This window comes from Agelaius tricolor, unplaced genomic scaffold (assembly GCF_023055355.1).
Source record: "Agelaius tricolor isolate 1412-34295 unplaced genomic scaffold, bAgeTri1.0.p SCAF_4, whole genome shotgun sequence".
Lineage (NCBI taxonomy): Eukaryota > Metazoa > Chordata > Aves > Passeriformes > Icteridae > Agelaius > Agelaius tricolor.
This window is the reverse complement of record NW_027269264.1, coordinates 36142333-36166387: the sequence shown is the minus strand read 5'-3', so window position 1 is coordinate 36166387 and position 24055 is coordinate 36142333. Positions and strand designations below refer to the sequence as shown.

The following is a 24055-nucleotide window of genomic DNA, read 5'->3' as shown; positions in this document are numbered from 1 at the left end:
TCCAAGTCTTTTTCAAAGAAATCTAATATGCAGCTGACCATTGCTGAGCTAATTCAATCCATCAGTACATTCTTAATTTTTTTTTTTTTTTTCTGCCTCAGTGCTGAACCGTGTACCAAAATCATGTGTTGGGAACCAAAACCGAGAGGACTTGCTACACGGCTGGAACAGAGCAGTTAGCTCACAACATGGACATTTCCCATCTTCCGCCTCAATTTTCCCATCTGTTTCAACTGGACATTTGAAGCGTTTGACAGGGAAAATGTCTCCTGACGCTTGATACTAGCGCAGAGCTCGGCGCCATAATAACACAAACCGATTTACGTTAAAAAAGAAAAAAAAAAAAAAAAATCCTCTATCACCGCCCCGCGCCCCGCCCCGAGGGGAGGGAGCCGCTCCCCTCACGGCCCCGGCCCCGGCCCGCGGCGCCTGCGCACCGCGCACGCGCACGCGCGCTAGCGGGAGTTCTACCTCCCGTATTTCCCGTTCCCCGTCCCCGGCTCCCGTCCCGTTCCCCCGGTTCCCGCCTCGCTGCACTGCCCGCGGGCAATGCGGCGCTCCCGGCGCAGGGCAGGCGGGCCGCGCCTCAGCTACTCCTGAGCGCTCGCAGCCGTTGCCTGCAGGAGCTGCCTCCCTCCGTCCCGCCATGGAGCAGCCGTACGGCGGGCAGGCCCTGGCCGGCGGCGGCGCGCTGGGGCCTGTGGATGTGCCCAGCGCCCGGTAACGGCGGCGGGGGGGAGCGGCCGCTCTGCTGACTCCAGCGGGCGGCCCGTCGCCGTCCCTTCTTCAGGGGGGCAGCGGGCATCGCCCCCCGCCCTGTCGGGGGCGGGGAGCCGGCGGCCTTCGCTGAGGCGTCGGGGCCGGGCCGGGCCCGGGCGGCGGCGTGGCAGGTGCGAACCGGCCTCTCTCCTTCCACAGGCTGACTCGGTACATCGTGCTGCTGTGCTTCGCCAAGGTTTTGAAAGCCGTGGGGCTGTTTGAATCCTATGATCTTCTGAAAGTGGTCCACCTCGTGCAGTTTATCTTCGTAGTGCAGCTGGGGTGAGTGTGCAGAGGGTGGAGCCTTGTGCCCCACGCGTAATACTTTGGGTGTTCTTTGACAGAGTCAAGGTTACTCTGCATTATGTTGTTATCATAACTCGAAGAGGAGAAGGCATAACCCTGCATTATGTTGTTATCATTTACTCGAAGAGGAGAAGGCATAATAATGAGTCCAGGAAGTTCTCTGTTCATAGCAGTGTTTTTGCTTCACATTTCTGTTCACTGTAATTTCAGTGTCTTGCAATGTCTCAAGTTGGAAATGACCCATAAGGTCCATTGAGTCCAACTCTCTGCTCCTCACACAACCACCTGAAACTGAAACATATGATCAAGAGTGTTCTCCTGATACTCCTTGAGCTCTGACAGGTTTGGAGCTGTGACACTGCTGGGGAGCCAGTCACAGTGGCTAGCCACCCTCTTAGTGAAGAACCTTTCCATAATGTACAGTATGAATTTACCCTGATGCAGTGTCATTCTCTCTCATGCCCTGTCACTGGTCACTGGAGATCAACATCCCTGTCCCTACACTGAAGAAGGTCTCATGAGGTCACCCTTCAGCCTTCTCTAAGCTGAGCAAACCAAGCAACCTCAGATACCCCTCTTGCTCTTGAGACCTTACACCATCTTGGCTGCCTCCCTTAGATGCACTCTAACACTTTGATGTCCTTCTGATACAGAGGCGCCCAAAACTGCACACAGGACCTGGCTGGGGCTCCATCAGTGCATTGCAGAGCAGGACAATCACCTTCCTTGAGCAGCTGATGATGCTGTGCTCAAATGCAAATGCACCCCAGCATACAGCTGACCCTTTTTGTTGTCCCGTATTCAATTTTCCATCAACCCAGACCTCCAGATTTCTTTTTGTGGGGCTGCCATCCATCCTTTTGTTCCCTGCTTTGTACATACAAGCAGGGTTACCCTGCCACAGATGGAGAATGAGCACTCGTTCTTTCCATATCATTGACAGTTGTCCAGCTTTCTAGTCTTTCCACATGTCTCTGTAAGGCCTCTCTGCCCTCAAGAAACTTCGGTGTTTTTCCAGCTTCAAAGTTGGGCCTGTTCTGACAGTGCTGTTGGTGATGGTGTGACTGTTGCTCTATCTGGCAATCCACCATCACACAAATGTGCTCTCACCTTCCCCCATCCCAGGGGGCTGGGGAGGAGAATGAGGAAGAAAACAAAAAGTAAAACTTGCAAGTTGCAATAAGGAGAGTTTAATAATTGAAATTAATAAGCTAATAAATTATTAATAAGTTAATAAGCAAAATATAGTAATAAAAGGAAATTTTGCACAGTGCATCTGCTCAACACACAATGATGATACCTGGCCCAACCCCAAACCACAATCAGACCCCATGTGGGTAGTTCCCCCAGTTTTTGTACTGAGTAAATGGTATTTATGGTATGGAACATCCCTTTGGCCTGTTCGGGCCAGGTCTCCTGGTCATGGTGCCTCCCAGCTTGCTGCACCTGCTTGCTGCCAGAGCATGGGAAACCGAAAAGTCCTTGCCTTTGGATAAACATCACTAAGGAGCAGCCAAAACTGTGTTATCAACATTGTTCTCACACTGAATCCAAAACAGCACTGCACTAGCAGTAGCACTGGAGTAGCAGCTACTCAGAAAAGATTATCTAGTCCAAGCTGAAACCAGGACACTCAGGCATGTCCAAATTTTGTTAACAAGAGTGTGGAAGGTCAGCTTTCTTCCTTATAGTTTGTATTCCTGAAGTAGTTGTGGGATTCAGCTGCTGTTTTTCCTAGATTGAGGGGTGAGGTGTGAAAACTGATAGCAAATACACCAAAACAATCTTTGCAGACAAAATCCTGTTTCGTGTTTACCTGATGAGATATGGAAGATCATTTATGTAATAAACTTGACAGAGTTGGAACATTTGGAATTTCATTTTTTCTTTTTATGGCATATTGAAGTATATTTATGGACTTCTTTCTTGCATGTTTCCAAGCAACATAGTTTTTTTTGCCCATCACTTTTGATCCCACTTGAAGAAGTTGTGTGCTGTATCTTTTATTCCTACAGGACTGTGTATTCAGCATTCTGTATATGAGTAAGCCTTTTTGTATACCTATCTTGCTAATAAAAATCAGAGTATTATTTCTCTTCAAAACTTTTGAGATCAGTTATTTTGATTTTTGTAAATCACAAGTCAACGTATCATTAGCCATTCTCTCAAGAACTTGCACTTGAAGTTGACCAGAACTGAAGTTCACTTGTCATCACTGTAGTACTGGTAACTGATGATGGTAATGCAGCAGGGAAAATAAAACCAGTGACTGTTGTCAATGTGGCCTGTTGATGGATAAAATGTAGAGGAAGCCATTTTGTAAACTGAGCCAGATATGAGAAACCTAGTTGTTTAGATCTGGTTGTTTAGACCTAGTTGTTTAGATAGAAAGCTGACTGCTAATAAACTAATAGACGAAACTTTCTCCTTTTGACAGGTCTGCTTTTTTTATGGTTTTGTTTCAAAAGCCATTTTCATCTGGAAAAGTGGTAACGAAGCGTCAGGTGAGTTGACATATGTAGGAGTGACTTGCATCTTTGTAGATATTCTTGGCAGTATGGCTCTTGCCAAAACTGAAAGGTGAACAAAGATTACTCCACTTAGAAGATGTGGTTACGGGTTCTAGAGGTATACTACTAACTCTGTCTTGTGGGCTGAAACATTAATTCTTCTTAGCTTTTGTCAGCTGCTTTTTGAGAGTATGGTGAAAAGGCTGGTCCTTATCGCCAAGCCAGCATCAGCTGTAGGGAGTGGATTTTCAAACAGAGAGCTCAGTCTGCTTAGCCGACCTGGACAGTTAGGCAGGCAATTTCTGGACTGCCGGGATGTCAAAACACTCCAGTCTTGTCACTCAGAACAGAAGAGTCCCATCTGCATGTGACAACGGCCTAATCTAGCTGCTCATCAGACCTTGGTGAGTTTGCTGTATCCCAAGGAGTTTAGAGTAGAGCCAGGTTGGAACGTGCTGATTTGTAAGAAATAAATTTTCTTCACCTGCTTCATATGCATCTTGGATTTATGTAATGGTGTGCACAAAACCTTGATCTAGTGTGTGCAGTAAGTAGACAGAATCTGAAGGATAGCCTCAAAGTGTTCCTTGTGTCAACTGCTTTCATGACTAGATGCATATAGCAGAATTTTAAAAATGTAAACAGGAATAAATGGCATCTTTGATTTGGGTTCAGAAAAATCTGTCCATATATGGTTTTACTTTTGCTAAAAATTTTCAAATTTTGGATTTTGAAGATGGTATATTTGTTGTAGGTGCTTCACCTTGTTTAGCATATTTCCAGAATTAATTTCTTCTAAAACTTGCATCTGAAGTTAATAAAGTATTGAATATCTGAATTACAGCCTAATTCCTGAAGAAAGAATATAACACATGCATAAATATTTGTAGGCATAAGGTCTTAGCCTCAATTTGTACATTTTATCTAGTTCTTATTCTGTTTATCTTTTTCTGATATATACAATAGATTACAAAATAGGTAAATGGACTTGATTTTTTTTAACTAATTTCCAGACTTTTTTGTTGAAGAGAACTCAGACAATGTTACAGAATTTAAGACTGTGGTATAAAAAATTCTGGTTTATAGATGTCCACATAAATCTTAGTTGCCTGGCAAAGTATCCAAGAAAATAATCATACTTTAATTATAAGTATGGAACTTACAAAGCACGTGTTTTCCCCTCAATTTCTACAGCTATTGTGCTAAAACAGTCCTAGTAATAGAGTGTTCATTTTGAAACTCTGGAGAAAATTATAATGAAATACCTTTCTTTTGCAGTGGATCAAAATTTTTAAGCATGCCGTTGTTGGATGTATCATTTCACTCTTATGGTTTTTTGGCCTTACTCTATGTGGACCACTGAGGTAAATACAAATCTACTGTAAATACTGGTTCTCTTTTATGATCCTTCCCTGTCTTGCTCCTTTGGGGTTTTTTTTCTGTCTGTCAGACAATGCTGCTAGCCATTTGATGTATATACAAAAACTTACTGAATCCTTATGAATTTTCATGTGAAATCTTTAGTGGTTGGGAAAAAGTACATATAATTTCTGTAGAACTGGTAAATTTCTTCTACCAGAAGAACTACTTCTTTTATGAGATGCCAGTGAAATTCTTGATAGTGCTTAAACACTTGATGTGAGTGATACATCAAGGTGACTTAGTGCAGTTTTTGTCACTTCCCTGCTTTCATTAATGTAATGCCAACTGTTTATTTACCTGTTTGGAGTCCATGGCTTGATGGCTAATGGTAGCAGCTGGTATTCTTTGACAGGTGACTAGAATCAATTTCTGCACTTGTTGCAGAGTACTTCTTTTTCTGGTTGGCTGTGTGCTCTGTGCTGAAATTGGGTAACCATTTGTGCTGTGTGTTAGTACTACTGATTGAGTAACTATGAAAGAGTAGTTAGACTTTCAAAATTAAGGTTAATATATTGGAAAGCATCTTTCAATCTAGAGAGGAAAGTAAAGCCTTAAATGATATGTTTTATGAAGGTGAATTTTTATCATCTACATAGGAGAAGGCATACCTAAGAGTAATAATACTGTGATTAATTATATTAATGTAGTTAATACTCTTATGTCTTTCTGGGTGCTGGCAGTCTTCCCAAACCAAACCAGTTACATGGGTCCAGTCATGTTGTATTGCTGTAGAGAGGATTGCAAAAGCATTTGATAAACTTGAGGGCAAGAATTACTTTCATGTTCTGCTCAGGAAAGCTGTCAATACAGCTTGGTAGTTAGCCTTTGCTGTCTGAAGGAGGTAGCATGGAAGCTAGAATGTTTTATTTTTGGCAATTAAGAGGTTTTGAGGTGGCATAAGCTACTAGGTTATCAGCACCTCAATGAACAGGACACAGTAGTACAGAACAGGACATCTTTTTTTCTCTGGGAGCAGAAACTGGTTTAGAGGAGGTATTATAGTGGGAATAAGAACTCCATCTTGAACAAGTTGGTATCTTGTTGTGTTGCTAGAACAAAATACTATTTAAAGTTATCCATAAATGAATAATTTAAATCTATTACTTGAATTAGGAAGTTCCTGTTTTGTAACATGTATAGTTGTCTGCAGCTAGATCTATTGCTGGTGAAGGCAAATTGATTTGTGTTTTTTCTTTTGCATTTTTAAACCTGCTGTTGTAATCATAGGATAGATCTTTGTTGTGTCACTTATTTTAGCTGAAATAGTTTATATCAAGGTTTTGAAGTAAATTAATTGTAAATAGAGTATTTATTTATCTTTTTTTATAGAACATTATTACTGTTTGAACACAGTGATGTGGTTGTGCTGTCACTCCTTAGTGTCTTGTTCACAAGCTCAGGTGGAGGACCAGCAAAGGTATTTAAAAATCTCTTTTACCAAATGAAAAACATACTAAATCCTATAAATTCAAGTACTTCTTTACCTGGAACAAACTGTGTTTTGGATCCATGTTCATAGAAAATGCGATTTTTTTTTTTTTAAATTATGGTGAAATAGTAAGATGTACTACTCGCAGTGGTTTAAGTCTGGGTGGTGAAAGCTCTGGAAGCTGGGATTTCATAGCTACCTCTATCCTTTCCCAACAAAAGAACTTCAGAGCTATTCTTTCTCATAGTCTTTGCGTATTTCTTTAGCCTTTAGGTCCTGTAAGACAAAATCCAACAGTTTGTACAGATCTTGTTTGTAGCTCATTGATGCTATGAAATATTAAATCATCAGGCTGAAGTAGCAGTGCATTCTGGCAGGCAGAAAGACACCATGAAGAAAGTAATCACACTTAAAGTTCATAAGACACTGGCATCTAGCTTGCTGCAGTGGTGATGTGTCCTGAGTTGTCTGGTAAGTCTGAAAAACAGAAAAAATGTGAAATTATATTGTCAAGGTCACTTAAAAACAATAGGAGTTTCTTTAATGGTTTTCTTACTGGAGTATGCTTACATTGATCAGGAAGCAGGGAAGGAGAGGACCGATTTCTTAGATTTTTTTACAGTAATCTGTTGTACCAGTTTAGAAATACTTGGGGTTTTTTGTTGTTTGGTTGTTTATTATTTGTTTGTTTGGGTTTATTTTACAGACAAGAGGTGCTGCATTTTTCATCATAGCTATCATCTGCTTACTACTTTTTGATAATGATGACCTCATGGCTAAAATAGCAGAACATCGTATCCTTTTTTATGTGAAAGTGCAAGTGACTCTTAGTACTGGAGCAGAAAAACGTGAAATTGAGTGTACTGAATTAAATTATAATTAGAAGTGATTTTGAAGTTAGTTTTCAATTGATCATCTCCTCATAGTGTACTGACAAAAGGTAGTACGTCTACAGATGGGCAGTAAAAACAAACAAGGTGAAAGTAAACTTTCCAAAGGAAGAATAAAAACATGGAATTACGCAAATGGTGTATTCTGGAACCTTACTGATGAATTTACTTAAGTTTTCTGTGAGTAGAATCACAAAATAGAGTGAGTCATGGAATGGCCTGAGTTGGAAGGCACCTTAAGATGGTCAGGTCCAGCTGTTCACCCAGCACTATCAAGCCTGTCACTAAATCATATCCCTAAGGGCTACATCCATGTCTTTTAAAAGCCAGCAAGATGTTCATTCAGCCACTTCCTTGGGCAGCCTGTTTCAATGCTTGATAATTCTGCCTGAAGAAATTCTTCCTAACACTCAATCTACTCAATACTAATATTAATACCTGGTGCAACTTAAGTTCTTCTTGTCCTGTCAGAAAAAACTGACCCTCACCTGGGTTCAACATGCTGTCAGGTAGTTGTAGAGTGTGGTAAGATCTGCCCTGAGCTGCCTTCTTTTCTCCAGACTAAACAAGCCCACCTCCATCAGCTGCTCCTTGTAAGTGCTCCCCAGCTCTGCTGCCCTTTTCTGAACACACCTCAGCATCACAGTGTCTTCTTGTACTTAGGGGCCCAAAACTAAACACACGATTTGAGGTGTGGTCTCACCCGTGTCCAGTACAGGGAGACAATAACTGCCCTGCTCCTGCTGGCCACACTGGGCATGCCCTGGCTGATGTTCAGCCACTCCCAGGTCCTTTTCCACTGGGCAGCTTTCTAGCCACTCTGCCCCAGCCTGTGGAGCTGCCTGGGGTTGTTGTGACCCAAGGGCAGGACCCAGCACTGGGCCTTGTTGAACCTCACACCATTGGCCTCAGCCATGATCCAGCCTGCCCAGATCCCTCTGCAGAGCCTTCCTGCCCTCCAGCAGATCAGCACTCCCACCCAGCTTGGTGTCACCTGCAAACTGATTGAGGGTGCCCTCCATGAGATCATTGGTGAAGGTATTAAACAGAACTGGCCCCAGTACTGAGCCCTGGGGAACAGCACTGGTGACTGAACACCAGCTGGATGTAACTCCACTAACCACCACTCTCTGGGCCTGGCCATCCAGGCAGTTATTCATTCAGTGAACAGTGTAACTGCCTAAGCAGGAGCAACTGGTTTCTCTGGAATGATCATGTGGGAAATGGTGTCCAAGGCATCCATGCATCCACAGCTTTTCCTTCATTTACTAGGCAGGTCACTTCATCATAGCAGATCAGGCTGGTCAGTCAGAACCTGCCTTTCACAAACCCATGCTGACTGCTGGGCCTGATCTCTGGTTGTCCTGCACATGCTAACACAGCATAAAGCTCAGTTTGCTTACCTCTGCTTTCTGTGTTCTGCTACCTTTGCCTGTTCTTGCTTAAAAAAAAAAAAAAAAAGAAAATCTAAAGAAATTCTTCCTTAATTTTTTATTTAGCTGAGGGGCATCATGACAGTGCTCTTACTCATGTTCTGTATACAATCATTGCTTTCCTGGGTGTTGCAGATCACAAGGTAAATAACATGTATTTTAGAATCTTTATCTAGGTTTTGAAGGTAAGAATTTCATCAGCTCTGAGCTAATCCAAGCCTGAATCAAAACCAAAAGGTTGGACATCCCTACCCCATATTGGAACTGAACAAGCACTGTAATTTTTGCACACTGATTGGAGTATAAGGAGCTTCAATACAGCAAGCCAAACCATACAATATTCAACCTTTATAGTTGATAAGGACTTTGCTGTAATGCATAGCCTAACAAGCCTCATTAAAATTATCATGAAATATTCTGTCATCAGTGTTCCTGGTGTTTATAATGCTTTGCCTACAAACCACTTCTTACTCACTTTTGGTGCCTGTGTTTTGTTTCTGCATCTTTAGCTTTCCCCAGTCTTTCCTTTACATTATACTTGTATTTGAAGACACAGATTCTGATACTTCTCAGTAAGATAATCCCATTGTATTTGGTGGTATGAATAGCTGAATATCATTATCTGACTGTACAGAGTTGAATTGCCTGATTGAGTTGTGTTACCTTAGTCTTGCTAAAGTGGCTTAATTGAGGACTAAAACAGGAAAAAATATGGAGCAGCTGAAAATGTATTAATATAAAAATAAATCAAATATTAGAAAGACTGGTTAATGGTGCAGAAAAGCAAGTGTGATCTAAGGGAGATGAGATGCTGTGTGTCTTGTAATACATCTAAAGAAAAATTTTGAAAGAGTATATTGTGAACAAATAAGGTGTGTTCAAAGGTAAGTGGATGAAAAGGCTATGAAGGTTCTAGATGACAAGATGATATGAATCTTTGGGGGTTTATATATGCTTTCAACACGCTTTTAATAATGGAAGATGGGAAAATCTTGGGTGATTTTTCTTCTTCCTCAGATGCTGTTTGCTACCATCTTGCTGCTGGCATATGCCAATTCACACTATTGAGAGTTTTAAAATTCAACTCAGGCTGTTGTGAAGAGTGCTAAGGCACAACTCTGTATGCTATATTGCTTTTTGTAGCTAGAGTAAAATTACAGGAAATATCCTAGTTTTGGCTTTTGTTTCCAGGTTAAGGAAAACACATTAATATTTCCTCCTTGTAAGTGTCACTGTATTTGGAGTAAGTTTTTTAGTACTTAAGAAATGCTAATGGAATCTTGTTATGTTTCCAGGGTGGAGTATTGCTTCTGGTACTGGCATTGTGCTGCAAGGTTGGTTTTCATATGGCATCCCGAAAACTATCTGTAGATGTAGGTGGAGCCAAGCGTCTTCAAGCTTTGTCCCACCTTGTTTCCGTCCTTCTGTTGTGCCCATGGGTTATTGTTCTCTCTCTGACAACAGAGGTAAGATAATAAGTACAAAAGTAAATCATTTTTTGTAATGATTGTGAATTGTAATTTAAATCTTTCCTTTAAAATATCTTTAAAATTACCAATGTTGCTGTCTTTATTTTTGTAGTAAGCTTTGTTTGAAAATTTTCCATTATGCTTTTCTTCTATATTTGTTTTTTATCTGTGTGATACTTTAATTTCCTTGTTTGTATGATAAATGTGTTTTATCCTTCTAGCTCAGATACTATATCTTGGGTTCATCTACTAACATTGCACAAGCGTTAATGACTTTATAAATACAGTGCTCTTTTATCCCTAAGAAGTAGATAATTTATTATCATTTTAAAAAATGCTCTTTATGCTTGCGTGCATAGGGAGAGTAGGCCATTGCAACCATGGCATTGTATATGGAATTCCTTTTACGAACAGAAAAGTATTTAAAATAAAGTGCTTCAGTGCATTTTAGATATATGTCTCTTTTTATATCTGGAATTATATGTTTATGTGATAAATTGAAAATATAAAAGTATTTATGTTTTATGGATTAGTGAAAACACTTGTAATTCAAGTGAACTACATTTAATGCTATAAATACAGTCACTCTTCTGGTGGGCAGTCCTGTTTGAATTTTTTTTTTTGTTTCAGAGTAAAGTAGAGTCTTGGTCATCTCTCATCATGCCTTTCATAACAGTCATCTTCTTTGTTGTGATCCTGGATTTCTACGTGGAGTCCATATGCTCTGTGAAGATGGAAGCTTCCACATGTGCTCGATATGGATCCTTTCTTATTTTCATTAGTGCTCTGCTTTTTGGAAACTTTTGGACGCATCCAATAACAGACCAGCTTCGAGCTATGAACAAGCCACCACACCATGAAAGCACAGAGCATGTTCTTTCTGGAGGGGTGGTAGTGAGTGCTGTCTTCTTTGTTTTATGTACGTATTCTTGTCTAAACTATAGTAAATCTGTGGTCTGTGTGACTGGGAAGCCAATCAGAAAATTGAGGTGTGTGGAATTCTTTTGGACGAGCTTTTATGGATTCTTTGGCATAAGGCAGCCTGTAGCTTTTCGCTCTTCTATTGTTTGTCTAAAAAAAAAAAAAAATTAATGTGATCTGTTGTGGAAGCAATGATCTAATTTTACATAGCACTGAAATCCAATAATAAACCCCAAGATGAAGTTGGCAATCAATTTGCTGCCAGAAAATTTCATGTAAACTTTGATTGCTGATTAAACACATTATAAAATAGATGTGAAGCTTAGAAACAGCAACAAAAACTTCAATACTTTCCTTGCAGCTGCCAATATCCTGTCCTCCCCCTCCAGGAAAGGGCAGAAGGGTACCCTTATTGGCTATTCCCCTGAAGGCACTCCTCTCTATAACTTCATGGGTGATGCATTACAGCAAAGCTCCCAGTCATTGCCCCGGTTCATTAAGGAGTCACTGAAACAAATCCTTGAGGAGTATGATTCTCGGCAGATCTTCTATTTCTTGTGCCTAAATCTGGTGAGTGCATGGCTTTTTCTTCGAACCCAATCACAATAGTGCATATATAATGAAAAAAGAAGAGTTATTCTTTAGAAGATTCCCATAATTGATTTGTTTGAAAGTGGCCTTTGACAGGGCAATTTAAGTAGTGGTCACTAATTTGTTGTCACAGTGCAGCACTGGTTCTGTGTGTAAGGGTTATACCAGTAACTGAGTACTTGTATGATGGTATGTTGAAGGTTGAGATACATCAATGTTGCCAGCAGGTGAAACTGATAAGACCTCAGTGAAAGTGATAAGGATGAGGACAACAAAGTAGAAGTTATGGGATTGATTAGTGTCATATTGGAGCAGGCTAGTTTTATTTTTAGCTTCTCTCTTTCTTGAATAGGAAAAGATGATGCGGTAAGCAAAACTGGTAGAACCTCATTTGCAAAGATCTGGAAAATAAGGGGAGAAACTTGAAGTATCTGTGTTAACTGTAAGGAATTCCATTATGGAATATGAAAGATCGGAAAAAAGTTTTTGAGCAGATGGATTAATAATAGTAAAATGTACAGGGTAAATGTATGTATTAAAAATGTTTCCTTGTGTACCTTTCTCAGAGCCAATTCCTAAGATTTAAACAGTCAATAGTGAAGAAAATGTTGGCATTAACAGATTTATAGACAACATTACTTTTACACTAATAATGTATCAGATCAGAGCCCTTGCATTTTTAATGATAAAATGCTTAGAATTTGTCTGCAGAATGTCAGTTCAAAATTGGAAAAAAAAATTTACTCCCATAAAGAGTTGGTTTTTATGTGTGAGTCTGTAAGGAGAGTGAGTTAAAAAATGTGTCTTTATAGACTTGGAGTGCATCATGTATTTCATTGGAGGAGAGGAATAATGGTCTAGAAATACTTAGAACAGTACCTTTGAAAAATATTGAGTGTTCTATGAAAAGAATTTCCTGCTATCTACCAAAACATTAATACACAAGTTAATATTTAAGGAAAAACTTAAACTCTGTTTTGTTTTAGGCTTTCACTTTTGTGGAGCTTTTTTATGGAGTATGGACCAATAGCCTTGGACTTATTTCTGATGGATTTCACATGCTTTTTGATTGTTCTGCGTTAGTGATGGGGCTTTTTGCAGCTCTGATGACAAGGTGGAAAGCAACTCGCATATTTTCATATGGGTATGTATCTTGGGTTCTTTAAGGACTATTTGAAACTTAACTCTCCTTGCTCATTTTCAAAATGTCTTGGTATGTATGGGATATTTTAGTAATGCATGCTTCTGTGTGTTTTTTGCTGTGTCTCTTCTCTTCCATTTGTACTCATGCTATTCTCTTCTTACCTGTTAAAAAAATGTGTCTGAAATGTAACTTTCATTTATCTCTACAAGTAAAACTTTTATCACTGAATATTCTTTAGAAATTGCCTCATGCTAGGCATTTATATCAAACAGAAATCTATGTCAAAAACCAGTGTTCATATGAAGATTTAGATTCAGCTGAAATAATGTAACTTTATATGTTTGCATAGCAGTTTAGCAGTTTGAAGTCCTGAATGGGCAGTATATATAAGAGAATACTTCTACATTGTTTTATTATAATGGAGTTTGGACAGTTGGAAACTGGCCACCTCTTGACCAGAAAAAAATAACTCAGGAATTGAGACATGATTATGTGACATTGAGGAAAAAAAACACAGCAATCTTAATGCTGTATTGAAAGAATTATAACTTTATCTATTACAACTTCGACATTTGTTCAGAGTACCCATTCTTCACTCTCAAATGTATATGTGTTTACTTTCAGGTATGGACGTGTAGAAATTCTCTCTGGATTTATTAATGGCCTCTTTCTGATGGTGATTGCTTTCTTTGTCTTCATGGAATCAGTGGCAAGACTAGTTGATCCTCCAGATATAGATACAAATATGCTAACTGTAAGTTTTGTCCTTCTGTTTCAGTGTAGTTTTGCAGTTAATGGTTCATTTATTTTTTATCTCCAGGGTGATAGTCCTTCCAGTACCTGAAGGGAGCCTTCAGGAGAGCTGGAGAGGAATTTTTTGCCAGGGCATTTAGTGGACAAGGGGAAATGGCCTCAAACTGAAGCAAGGCAGATATACATTAGATATTAGGAATTAATTCAACAATAGGAGGGAATTCTTTTGCCCAGAGAAGTTGTGGCTTCCACAGTTTTCCTTAATTAAGTGCATGGTGGTTTTGGCTACCATGTTCTAGAAAATTAGTTTGAATACCTGTGAGGATGCAGTGGAGCTAAAGACTTTTCTCCCTCTCACAGCCGGTGTCTGTTGGAGGGCTGATTGTAAACCTTGTTGGTATCTGCGCCTTCAGCCACGCGCACTCGCACGGCGCTTCTCGGGGAGGCTGTCCCACACATGATCACAGCCATTCTCACCATGGCCACAGCCACAGCCACGGGCACGGCCATTCCCACAGTGACCATGGCCACAGCCATGGACATGCCCATGGGTCTTCTGGAGGAGGCATGAACACCAACATGAGAGGCAAGTACAGATTGTTGAATCCTAAGGGCATGTACGTGATTTCTAGGAGACTGAAGATTTTCAGGAGCAGACCTATGCAGTATTATCCCTCAATCTAAAAACACGTTTGAGGAGTGATCTGGCAGTCATTAAATGCATATATAGGATTTGCTCAAACCATTTATTAATTTAACTTGAAGAAATGTGAGATATTTCTGTGCATATGTATGTAATACATAAGGAACAATAAAAAGCAGTAATCCATAGTACTCACTAACATCAAAAAAGCAGTAATCCATAGTACTCACTAACATTTACATACTCTTTGAGTATGTAAACCATACTCAAAGAGTTTTAAGTCCTTGTTTCTAAGTTCAAACTGGAAATGAAGGTACAATGTCTCTATCTATAAAGATACTACCATGCTTCTAGGAATCATGTGACAGCTGTTTGTAAAAATACTGGGAAGGGGATAAGAAGCAGGAGGACAAATACAGACCAGCATAGCATATGTTTTTATTTGTGATTCAGAAAATAAAGTGGTAAAGAAAAACTTTGAAATATGAAATCATGAAGCTAACTGAGACAGGCACTGTATATGAAAGTTCAGCATAGAATTTTTTCCCTAGTAGTTAGAAAATAGTTATTTACCAGCTAAATAGCTTATTAAAAAAAAACCTTACCAGCTGTCTAGCTTATTAAAAAAAACCTTTAAAAATGCTGTTTTCTGTGTAAGCTTGTCAGAATATGGTGAGCAGTCTCGTGTTTCATATGTTATTTTATGTCTTAACTCAATTATCCTGGTTATTCATATTCATTATGTCTGTAATTCTTTTAAGTCTGCATATAGTCATGTTTCAATATTCTTTAAAATCCTGACAACTAACTAGTACTAATCTTACCAATGGTTGAAGAGTATTTTTCTATGCCCATTGAGTGTACATTGAGAATGAGCTCACAGTTAAAGCAGTAGAAAGTATAAGATTCATAGCAGTAGCACAAAAACAATTCTCTTGTAAAATTGGAGTAGAATTGGCATACAAAAAACAGCCAGTATATTCATGTATAGCATATAATACATTAGCAAGCAATGTACACTGATCTTCTAACTCTCTGTTAGGGATCAATGAGTCCTTATATACAGAGGTAAATGATTATGCTATATTGTACAAATCCCACATATTCACATATACTTTAGTCTGTGGATGCCTGCCTACATCATTGGCCCATAGATTAAAAATAATTTTTTACAATAATTTGCAATTAAACATTAGAAGAGCTAAATATTTTGTGTATTTTGTCCCAGGTTAGGCAAAGAGTCGTCTCTGTTTAACTTGAGGATACTCAGTAAGCCTTACTAAGTTTCTGCTATTGAATACATACATACATTTTAGACAGATCTGTTAATCACTCTGTTTGTTTTGGTTTTAGGTGTGTTTCTGCATGTGTTAGCAGACACTCTTGGCAGTGTTGGTGTTATCGTATCCACAATATTTATTCAGCAATTTGGATGGCTCATAGCTGATCCGCTCTGCTCTCTCTTTATTGCTACATTGATTTTTCTTAGTGTTATCCCACTATTGAAAGATGCCTGTCAAGTGCTTTTGTTGAGGATACCTCCAGAACAGGAGAAAGATCTGCATGCTGCTTTAGAAAAGGTACAATTATGAATGGTTTTGTATACAAACATACAAAGCTGTAACTGTTTTTAATGATTATTAAAATCAAGCAGATCAGTCAGCTTCTCTTGACTTAGACAACTTCATGTGTCAAGTTGTTTAAAATCTATTTTTCAGAGAAGTGACAGGATGACTAGTTCTAACTATAAAAGTTGGTTTGCAGCTAAAAAGACTTCCACTGTTTTTTGGTTTTATGGATAGCCCATAATTTCAGACAAGCATGGTAACAGTTTGGTAAATGTACCACACTGTAGTACTGAGAAAGTAATATACAGTTCCTAAACCTGCATCCTTTTAAAACTTGTTACAAACATTCAGGGTACAGGATTATATCACAAGCTTGTAATTTCAAGTTTTCTGATTTATCCATATCATGAAGGATATGCTGGTTCACAGTAGGTGGGATTGCAAAACTTAAGCTGTTTTTTCTAATTATTTTCTCATTCTAGACTGTTCTCTTCCTGTCTGGTGTAGTATGGCATCTGCTTTGAGGCTGTACCTAGTCTTTGCTGTTGCCTCATTTTAAGTTCCTGCCCAGAATAGTAATGTGAACCTCACTGTGGAGAATTCCTCTCTTTAAAAGAATGAGTTAAAAGTTCTTCGAAGATACCATCAACTAGAGGCTTCAAGGAGGACTATCCTTATGGTGTCCCGTCAGTTACTAGATAGGAAAATGTGTTCTTGTCTGCATGAGAAAAAGAAAAAAGAAAAGAACAAATGGGAATTGTCTGGGAGAGATTCATGTAGTGAAAAGACAGTGACATGCAAAGTGTGGTTTCACTTTTGATGAGGGAGGAGTAATTCTGAGAGACTGGGGAAAAATAAAGTACTTCTTGATCAATCAAAGACCAGTTGATTAAAAGATAATAGGAAAAGCATTTTAAAAATTACATCACAGTAAAACAGTGTGTTTGCTGTAGGTTGACCCTGTCCAGCAGCCAGGCATCCATACAGCCACTTGCTCACTCCCGTCCTTTACCAACACCACCACCAGTGGGATGGAAGCATAAGCAAAAAACCCTGGAAGCAATATAACAGGTGAAGGAAGAGCAGTGGAAAAAAGAAAAAAAAAGCAGTCCCCAAACAACAGCCACCTTGGAAGCCATAATCCTTCCTTCATCCTCTTTTTACTGCTGAGCAAGGTGTTACATGGTGTGCAGTAACCCACCGTGGACAGCTTGGGTCAGCTGCCTTGGCTGTGTCACCTCCCTGCTTCTTGCCCATCCCCAGCCTATCCGCCAGGGCAAGGGCAAAGTGGGAAAAATAGAAAGCCTTGAAACTGCCTGATGGAAAAGAAATACCCTGAACAGTTCAGCAATAGCCAAATCACTGGTGTGTTACCAAAATGGTTTTAAGCAGGAATCCAAAATACAGCGCCCTATCAGCTGCTCTGAAAAACCATCACAGCCAACCCAGAACAAAGATCAATTTGAAAAAATTAATGTATTATGGAAAAGAAGTTATGTCTCTGAATAAAGTTCAGCTGTGATAACTAAATATAGCTGCTAAACAGTGAGGTAACCAGTGCCCTAGTAGATGCTGACCAGTATTCTGATTAGTCTATCCATTTGTGTTCCTGTAATCTGTTCATAAATCAAGGGATTTTTTTCCTCATCCTATTTAGCATTGCTCTTCTAGAGTTTTGATTTGACTTTTACCTTCTAGAATTTTACAGTAGTAGCAAAGTAACCTTTCAATACAAGATATTTCTGAATATAGCTTAGTTGGAAAGCTGCTGTGCTACAGTTTTGTTTCCTTGTGAAATATTATCCACCAATAGCCATGTACAAGTTTAAAATTACTTAATTTTTGCTAATGAAATTTCTTTGCAGATTCAAAAAATAGAGGGAGTTATATCCTACAGAGATCCTCATTTTTGGTGTCACTCTGCAACTGTTGTGGCAGGCACAATACATGTGCAAGTGGTATCAGATGTGATGGAACAGAGAATTGTACAGCAGGTACAGTGCAAGTTTTTTAGACTCTTAATTCCTTAACTTCCTACTCGGCATCTCCCTTTTGGTCACAGACTGAAGTTTCAATCTGACGTGCAGATTTTCTTGTAGCTCTCCGTTATTGTGTCAGAGTTGGCCTCTAATGCTGTACTGCCCCTTTCCTGCTAGCTTGAAATTAGTCGTGTAAAGAGTTATTTGCTAGAACATCTGCCAAAATACTGACTGACAGTGGCACTGCATCTGTTCTGAGAAAAGAAGGGGAAGTGTTAAAACAGGCCTGCCAAACAGGGAATAAACAGTAGAGATACCTGGATGCTAATCACATGTCTAAAACTGGATACCACTACGTATCTGCCTGGGTTTTTCTTTTCCGTAAAAAGATATATATTTCCTATGCACAACACTGAGAGTCTCCCAGTGTGCAGAACTTGCAAAGCCATACCTTCTAAAGCTAGTCTTTGCTTTCCAGAGAATTGAATTCTTCACAATGATGTATGGGGGTTTATTTTCTGCATTGCAGAGCTAGTATACTGCGAGTTACTGTGAGATACACGTGAAGTGCGATACTAATGTTAACTGTACCATTCTGTTCAGGTCACAGCAATTCTGAAAGATGCTGGCGTAAACAACTTAACTGTCCAAGTGGAGAAAGAAGCTTATTTTCAACACATGTCTGGACTCAGTACAGGATTTCAGGATGTCCTTGCAATGACTCAGCAGCTAGAATCCATGAAATACTACAAAGATGGTACTTACATCATGTGATAGAAGTTTGTATTTGCCAAAGGAGATGTAAATGGTCAAGCTAATTGAGTCCATATTTGTATTTTTGCAGGGAGATCTTGCACATACATGTACAGAAACAAATGTACTATATATTTGAATTTTTATAAGTGTGCTATCTTTGTTAATTGGATTGAGATGCTTTTATAAAGGAAATAAGAAGGACTTGAGTACTTGCTGTAAATGTGAAAATAGTTGAAATCTTATATACTATACTTGGTGTTTATTAAACAGAAGTCTTGAAACTTGCAGATGAGCACAGATATATTCCATACTTTCTCCAAAGTGTGGAACATCGGTATTTTAATTTCTTGTTAGCAGTGGGAAATAGAAGTAGTTTATATTGGAATGCAAACAATCAACAGGGCACTACTTTTCTTTCTTTCAAAGATAGCTTGAAGACTCTTGGAATGAAAAAAACACTTTATTATGGGGATTAAAAACATCAAGTTCTGTGTTTTGCATATTTTGTCAGATAATAGAAATATACAGTTTTTATATTATGTCTCAGCATACAAATATGATTTCTATACTTAATGCACCAGAGCAAATATATGTTACCATTTTACATTTGTATGGAACTATTTTTTTTGGAAGAAATCCACAGATTTAACAACGAGAAATAGGGAAGAAAAATGAAAACACCTTCTCCTGAGAAGACTCAGAATCACAACTCAAACCACTTAAAATAAAACTTTTTGTACTTTTTATATGAATAACTGCAAATGCAATATTTGAAGTCTAGAAGTAATAAATCAGTGAGCATCCTAGCACTCTGCTAAACTTCATCTTTTCAAGATATGTTATCCTGTACTTTACTCAATTTTTTTAATAATACCATTACAGCTGCAGGTGTACTGTAGCCAACTGTACCTCCATGTATTACCTAGGGAAGAAGTTCAGGTTTAGAATGCTAAACTATGAAAGTAGTCTTGGACTTGACAAGTTGCTGAAATGAACAGTAAATTGAGACTTCTTGACTGGAAAGTGAGAGTGCCTTTAAGAAAGAATTATGGATGTTGAGGACTTAAATACTGCAAAGAAAACAAATCCATGTGTTTAGTGAAAACCTGTCAATGGGATAATAAAATACATCTTCAGAGGTAGTTGTGCTTACATCTGTTCACAGGCTTCTTGTGCCCCCCTCTTCTTGTCTGTAGCACATTACTATTTTCCTTGAAATTTAAGAAATTAATTCCGTGGTTAACAAGAACAAATACATCTTTCACCATCCCATGTATCATGGCAGTATTGTTTTGTTGTACTGTTTTCTTGTTTCTAGTATTCAGTGGTTCTTGAATACTATAATAATAAGAATAAACTTGATGTTAGTGAAATTGAAGGACAGAACAGAGTGATAAAGGAATGATATAACTGGGAGAGATTTACCAGGACTGCAGTTGGGGATATCCTTGAGCCATTCTGCTTGTCTTGTTATCAGATTGTTATACAACTTCTGTGGTTTGTTTTGTTACTCTTGAAGGAGTTCCTCCCAACCTAAAACAGTCTGCAGTACAAGACTGACTTGGAAAACTGTGGTCAGAAAACTTCTAGAAGTTGCATCGCATTTGTGTAGAGTGATGAAGATAAAGTGCATAAATTGCAGTCCCTCATATCTTGGGACAGCACTGGAGAGTCAGCCACCTCCTCAAAGCTGGATCCTGTTTTCTGCCCATTTAACAGTGTTTTTCTTACCTTGTCTCCTCCAGAAGGCTTATCACTTGATGAGCTACAGTTATGCTCAGTCTAGAACTAGGGTGATGTTTTGCTTTAGAAACCAATCTCAAAGTTTCACTTAATGTTTACATATGCCACTCCTGTTTTGAGATGGTTGTACGAGATTTGATAATATTTTAGTAAACCCTATTGTGACATGAAATGAAGATGATGAAAAGGAGTGTGAATATGTCTTTTAAATAATTATCTTAGCATAATTGTAAAGCTTTTGTGCTTGTCACAGCTTCCTCTGAGCAAATGGCCATTTCCTACTTCAGTAGCGGCAGAACCCAAAACAAATCAAGGTGGCTGCCCCTGTGATTGTGGCAGTGAAGATGAGCCCGTACCTGTATACTTCACAGGCAAGTGCAGACCTGCATGTTGGCTTGCATTTGGCAGGGTTTAGTAAGTTACCCAGCATGCAGGCACAGTGTTCTTCCTGGCTTTCCTGGCAGGAAGATGATGACAACAAGCATTGTCTATCTTACACTGTCCATCTTAAATTTGTTTAGTCTGGCAATAATCCACAAAGGAAGGGTTCAGGATTCCCCATAAGATCTATTGGAATTGCGCTGTGTGGGCAGGTTTTGAAACCACAGGTGGAGGCCAGTTGGTTCATATCTTAGTACTGGGAAGGCATGGGGAGGTTCAATCGAGTCAGCTGATCTGTATGCAGAGAGTTGCAACAAAACACTTTGAAAGATTAAACAGGTTTAAAAGGAACTCCGAGCGAGCAGTACGTGTGTGTATAAAGAGGAAAATGTTCGTGTTTTCCAGTAAGGCTTTATTCCCTGGTGCAGAAGCCAGGCGGCCGTCAGCAGGGCACGAGTGGCGGAGGCGCGGCAGACAATAGGCGGGCGATGGGCGGGCGCCTGGGCGCTTGAAATGAGCGGTGCCGGCAGCGCGGCCCGTGCCGCTGCGCTCTCCTGCCCGGCGGGCTCACCTCGGTACGTGCGTGGAGGGGCCGGCTCGGCTCGGCTCGGCGCGGGCGGGGGAGCGGAGCGAGACTGGGCTGTTGCCGTGGCTCTTGGGGAGGCACCTGCGCCGCCGTTCGTGTCCTGCTCGTTCCTTCCCCTCCCTTCAGCCTGGCAGGCAGTGCGGGGGTACAGCCCGGGGGCAGCCTGATCTGTGCTTGGCCGGGAGGGCGGTGGGTGTTTCTCTTACTTTCTCTGGGACAGCCCGTTCGTTCCCTCACTCTGCTCTCCTTCAGCCCTCTAGTGCGAAGGGAAACAGCCGCGAAGCCCCGCAGCTTTGCATCTACGGTCCTTCGGCTCCGAAGCCGTGCAGAGCTCTTGCCCCGGCTCCGTTCCTCCAGCCCGCCGGCGCTGCCCGCAGCGCTGCCCCGACTGCCCCGTTCCCGCGGCCCGGGGTTGCGGCGGTGCAGCGCACACCCCTTCCCGCGCCGTCCCGCTGACCGCCCTTCTCTCTGCAGTCCCGCTCCGCAGCCGATCCCTCGAAAGAGAAGAGCGCGCCGCCGGTGCCCAAGAATGGAACGGCGACCGCCCCTACGATGGGGGAGCAATCAGCACTGCATGGCTAAGCCGAAAGTGCGCCCAGCCGCCAAGTTGAAGGGAACCACGGGCAGCCGAGTGTCAAGTAGGTCGCCGCCCCGGGGCGGATGGTTACCAGGAGGCTTTCGCCACGGAAAACGTGCCATGCCAACCCCGGAGTCCCAGCCTAAGTCCCAGTCCCACCGCCAATACCAGTCCCGGCCTCTCTGTAATGTGTGCCCCTTCCCCAGCCCGGTGCTTGGCTACCACTGCCGCAGAGCCGTGCCTTCCCTCTGGTGCCCTGAAAGAGGGGTCACGAACCCCTGCAGTGCTCCATGCTGCAGGATTGCACTGGGCTGTTGAGGGAAGTGCCGTCAGCAGTGATTTTCTGAATGTCCTTATAGTCAGAGCATCAGTCTCCAAACCCCATGGAAATACATGAATGTCATCCAGCAGAAGACACATACCATGTCAGGCTTTTTCTAATGTCTTGCTTGAGTCTGAAGACCCAGACGTGGATGATAGTAATGACCCAAACCTGTGTAGCAACTATGTGAGGACATCTACAACTATCTGAGACACCTGGAGATTGGTAGGCACCTAAAGACATTTGCAGTAAACTGTCCTTGTAGGTGTGGCTTGCCTTAGAGTTGGGATTCACTTTCACTGATGATTTCTCCAGAGGCATTAGTAAGCCTCCTTCAACTTTGAAATACAGGATTGAACTCAGCTGACAATATGAAGAGATGCTGGTTGTTAGACCAATCAACTACTAATACTAGTACAGTGCTCTTTCTAGTCCATGTCTTGTGAGCAAGGAAACCTTGCAGCCTGTGGTCTACACCCATGGGTTATGTCTGTACCAAACTTCTGAATAAGGACAGGAGAAGAGGAAATGGCCACAAGTTGTGCCAGGGGAGGTTCAGGTTGGACATGAAGAATTTCTTTACTGAAAGGGTGGTCAGATACTGGAATGGGCTGCTCAGGGAAGTGGGAAAGTCACTCTCCAGAAGTGTTTAAGTGACTGGATGTGTCAGTTGACAAAGGGCTTTCACCCTAGGCTAAAGCATGAATGCTGGTCAGTGACACCTACATGGTTGGGTGTCAATACCCTTAACAATACAGATGACCAACAAAGGACATTCAATTCTCAATTGTATGTACCACAAAAAGCTCTTGGCTATGAACAGTGAGTTGATGTATCAAAACTGCTTATTCCTCTCCCTGATTTGAACTCAAAGCCTTTTAACACCCCTGCAGGTGCCAATAGAGGTAACAGAAGATGTGTAGTTACTCTGTGCAAGTGGGTGTGGTAAATAGGTATGATTCGCGCTGACAAAATTGAAACAGTAATCAATATAGATACAGTAATTAATATTTGGAAATAATAAAACCGTTAAAAGGTGTAATGCCAAGAAAGAAAGGGAGAGGAGGGGTTCCATCCCCCTTTTCCTGCAGATGTTCAAGGCAGAAAAAAGCAAGAGATAATAGTTACTAAAAATTAACAGAAAGAAAGGAAAATCTGGTTGGGTCCCAGGAAAATGCTAATTGTATGAGATTTATGGCTTTGATGCTTAAATATAATATTATGTTAGTTTTGGCTTACATTATACTAGCTTGGTGCGCATGCATAACCCAAAGCTGAATTAAAGGACATCAAGGAAGAGGAGAGACCTTCATCAGTGACGACCCCCAAAGAGTGGTGCAACCACATAAAAGAGTGGTGGAGCATGCGCAGTAAAGGTGGTGATGAGGGCAGAGGTAGAAGTGTGATGAATCAAAAATGGGAGGAGATGGCATTGACATATGGCATAAAAGGGGGAATTTTCACTTGACAAGCTTGTACATGAGGTGGCAGGGGTCCAAGGACCCTGCACTCCGTACCCCGCGCGGTTATTTTTTGCTTATGCGCTATTATTGGAACCAAATTATCCCTTATTTTAACCAAATTACATTGTCAATATTTTAAGTGTATCTGATTTTATATATTCTTAGCTATTCAATTAAAATTACTGCTACCTTTAATATTGTTTGGTTTTTTTGATGATGGGATAATTGGGCAAATATAACATGGGTATGAATATCCTGCCATATAACAAACCTTACACTGACTAACTTGAAAACCTGTGTTCTGAACAAAGTAATTTATATAAATCTTTACTGCTTCTTTCTACAGAACAATGCTGTTTCCAAGATGAAGTTGCTGCTGGTTGGTGTCATAGCTATGTACATTGCCACCA

The 24055-nt window shown here is 40.6% G+C and overlaps 1 protein-coding gene across 2 annotated transcripts; it reads left to right on the top strand.

Moving 5' to 3' along the window:
* Window positions 1-481: 481 nt before the first annotated feature.
* On the top strand, window positions 482-19951 carry SLC30A5 (solute carrier family 30 member 5). Of its 2 annotated transcripts, XM_071425275.1 has the most exons (16): window positions 485-720; window positions 919-1041; window positions 3503-3569; window positions 4854-4939; window positions 6327-6414; window positions 7133-7220; window positions 8816-8892; window positions 10045-10215; window positions 10849-11137; window positions 11501-11709; window positions 12717-12874; window positions 13499-13628; window positions 13988-14213; window positions 15624-15850; window positions 17704-17832; window positions 18421-19951. In XM_071425275.1, the coding sequence occupies exons 1-16, from the start codon at window positions 647-649 to the stop codon at window positions 18589-18591; spliced, it is 2313 nt and encodes a 770-aa protein (XP_071281376.1). In that variant the 5' UTR covers window positions 485-646; the 3' UTR covers window positions 18592-19951. The 2 variants fall into 2 exon arrangements, with proteins under 2 accessions (XP_071281377.1, XP_071281376.1); XM_071425276.1 differs by lacking the exon at window positions 17704-17832 and having other exon boundaries at window positions 482-720.
* The last annotated feature ends 4104 nt before the right edge of the window (window positions 19952-24055 follow it).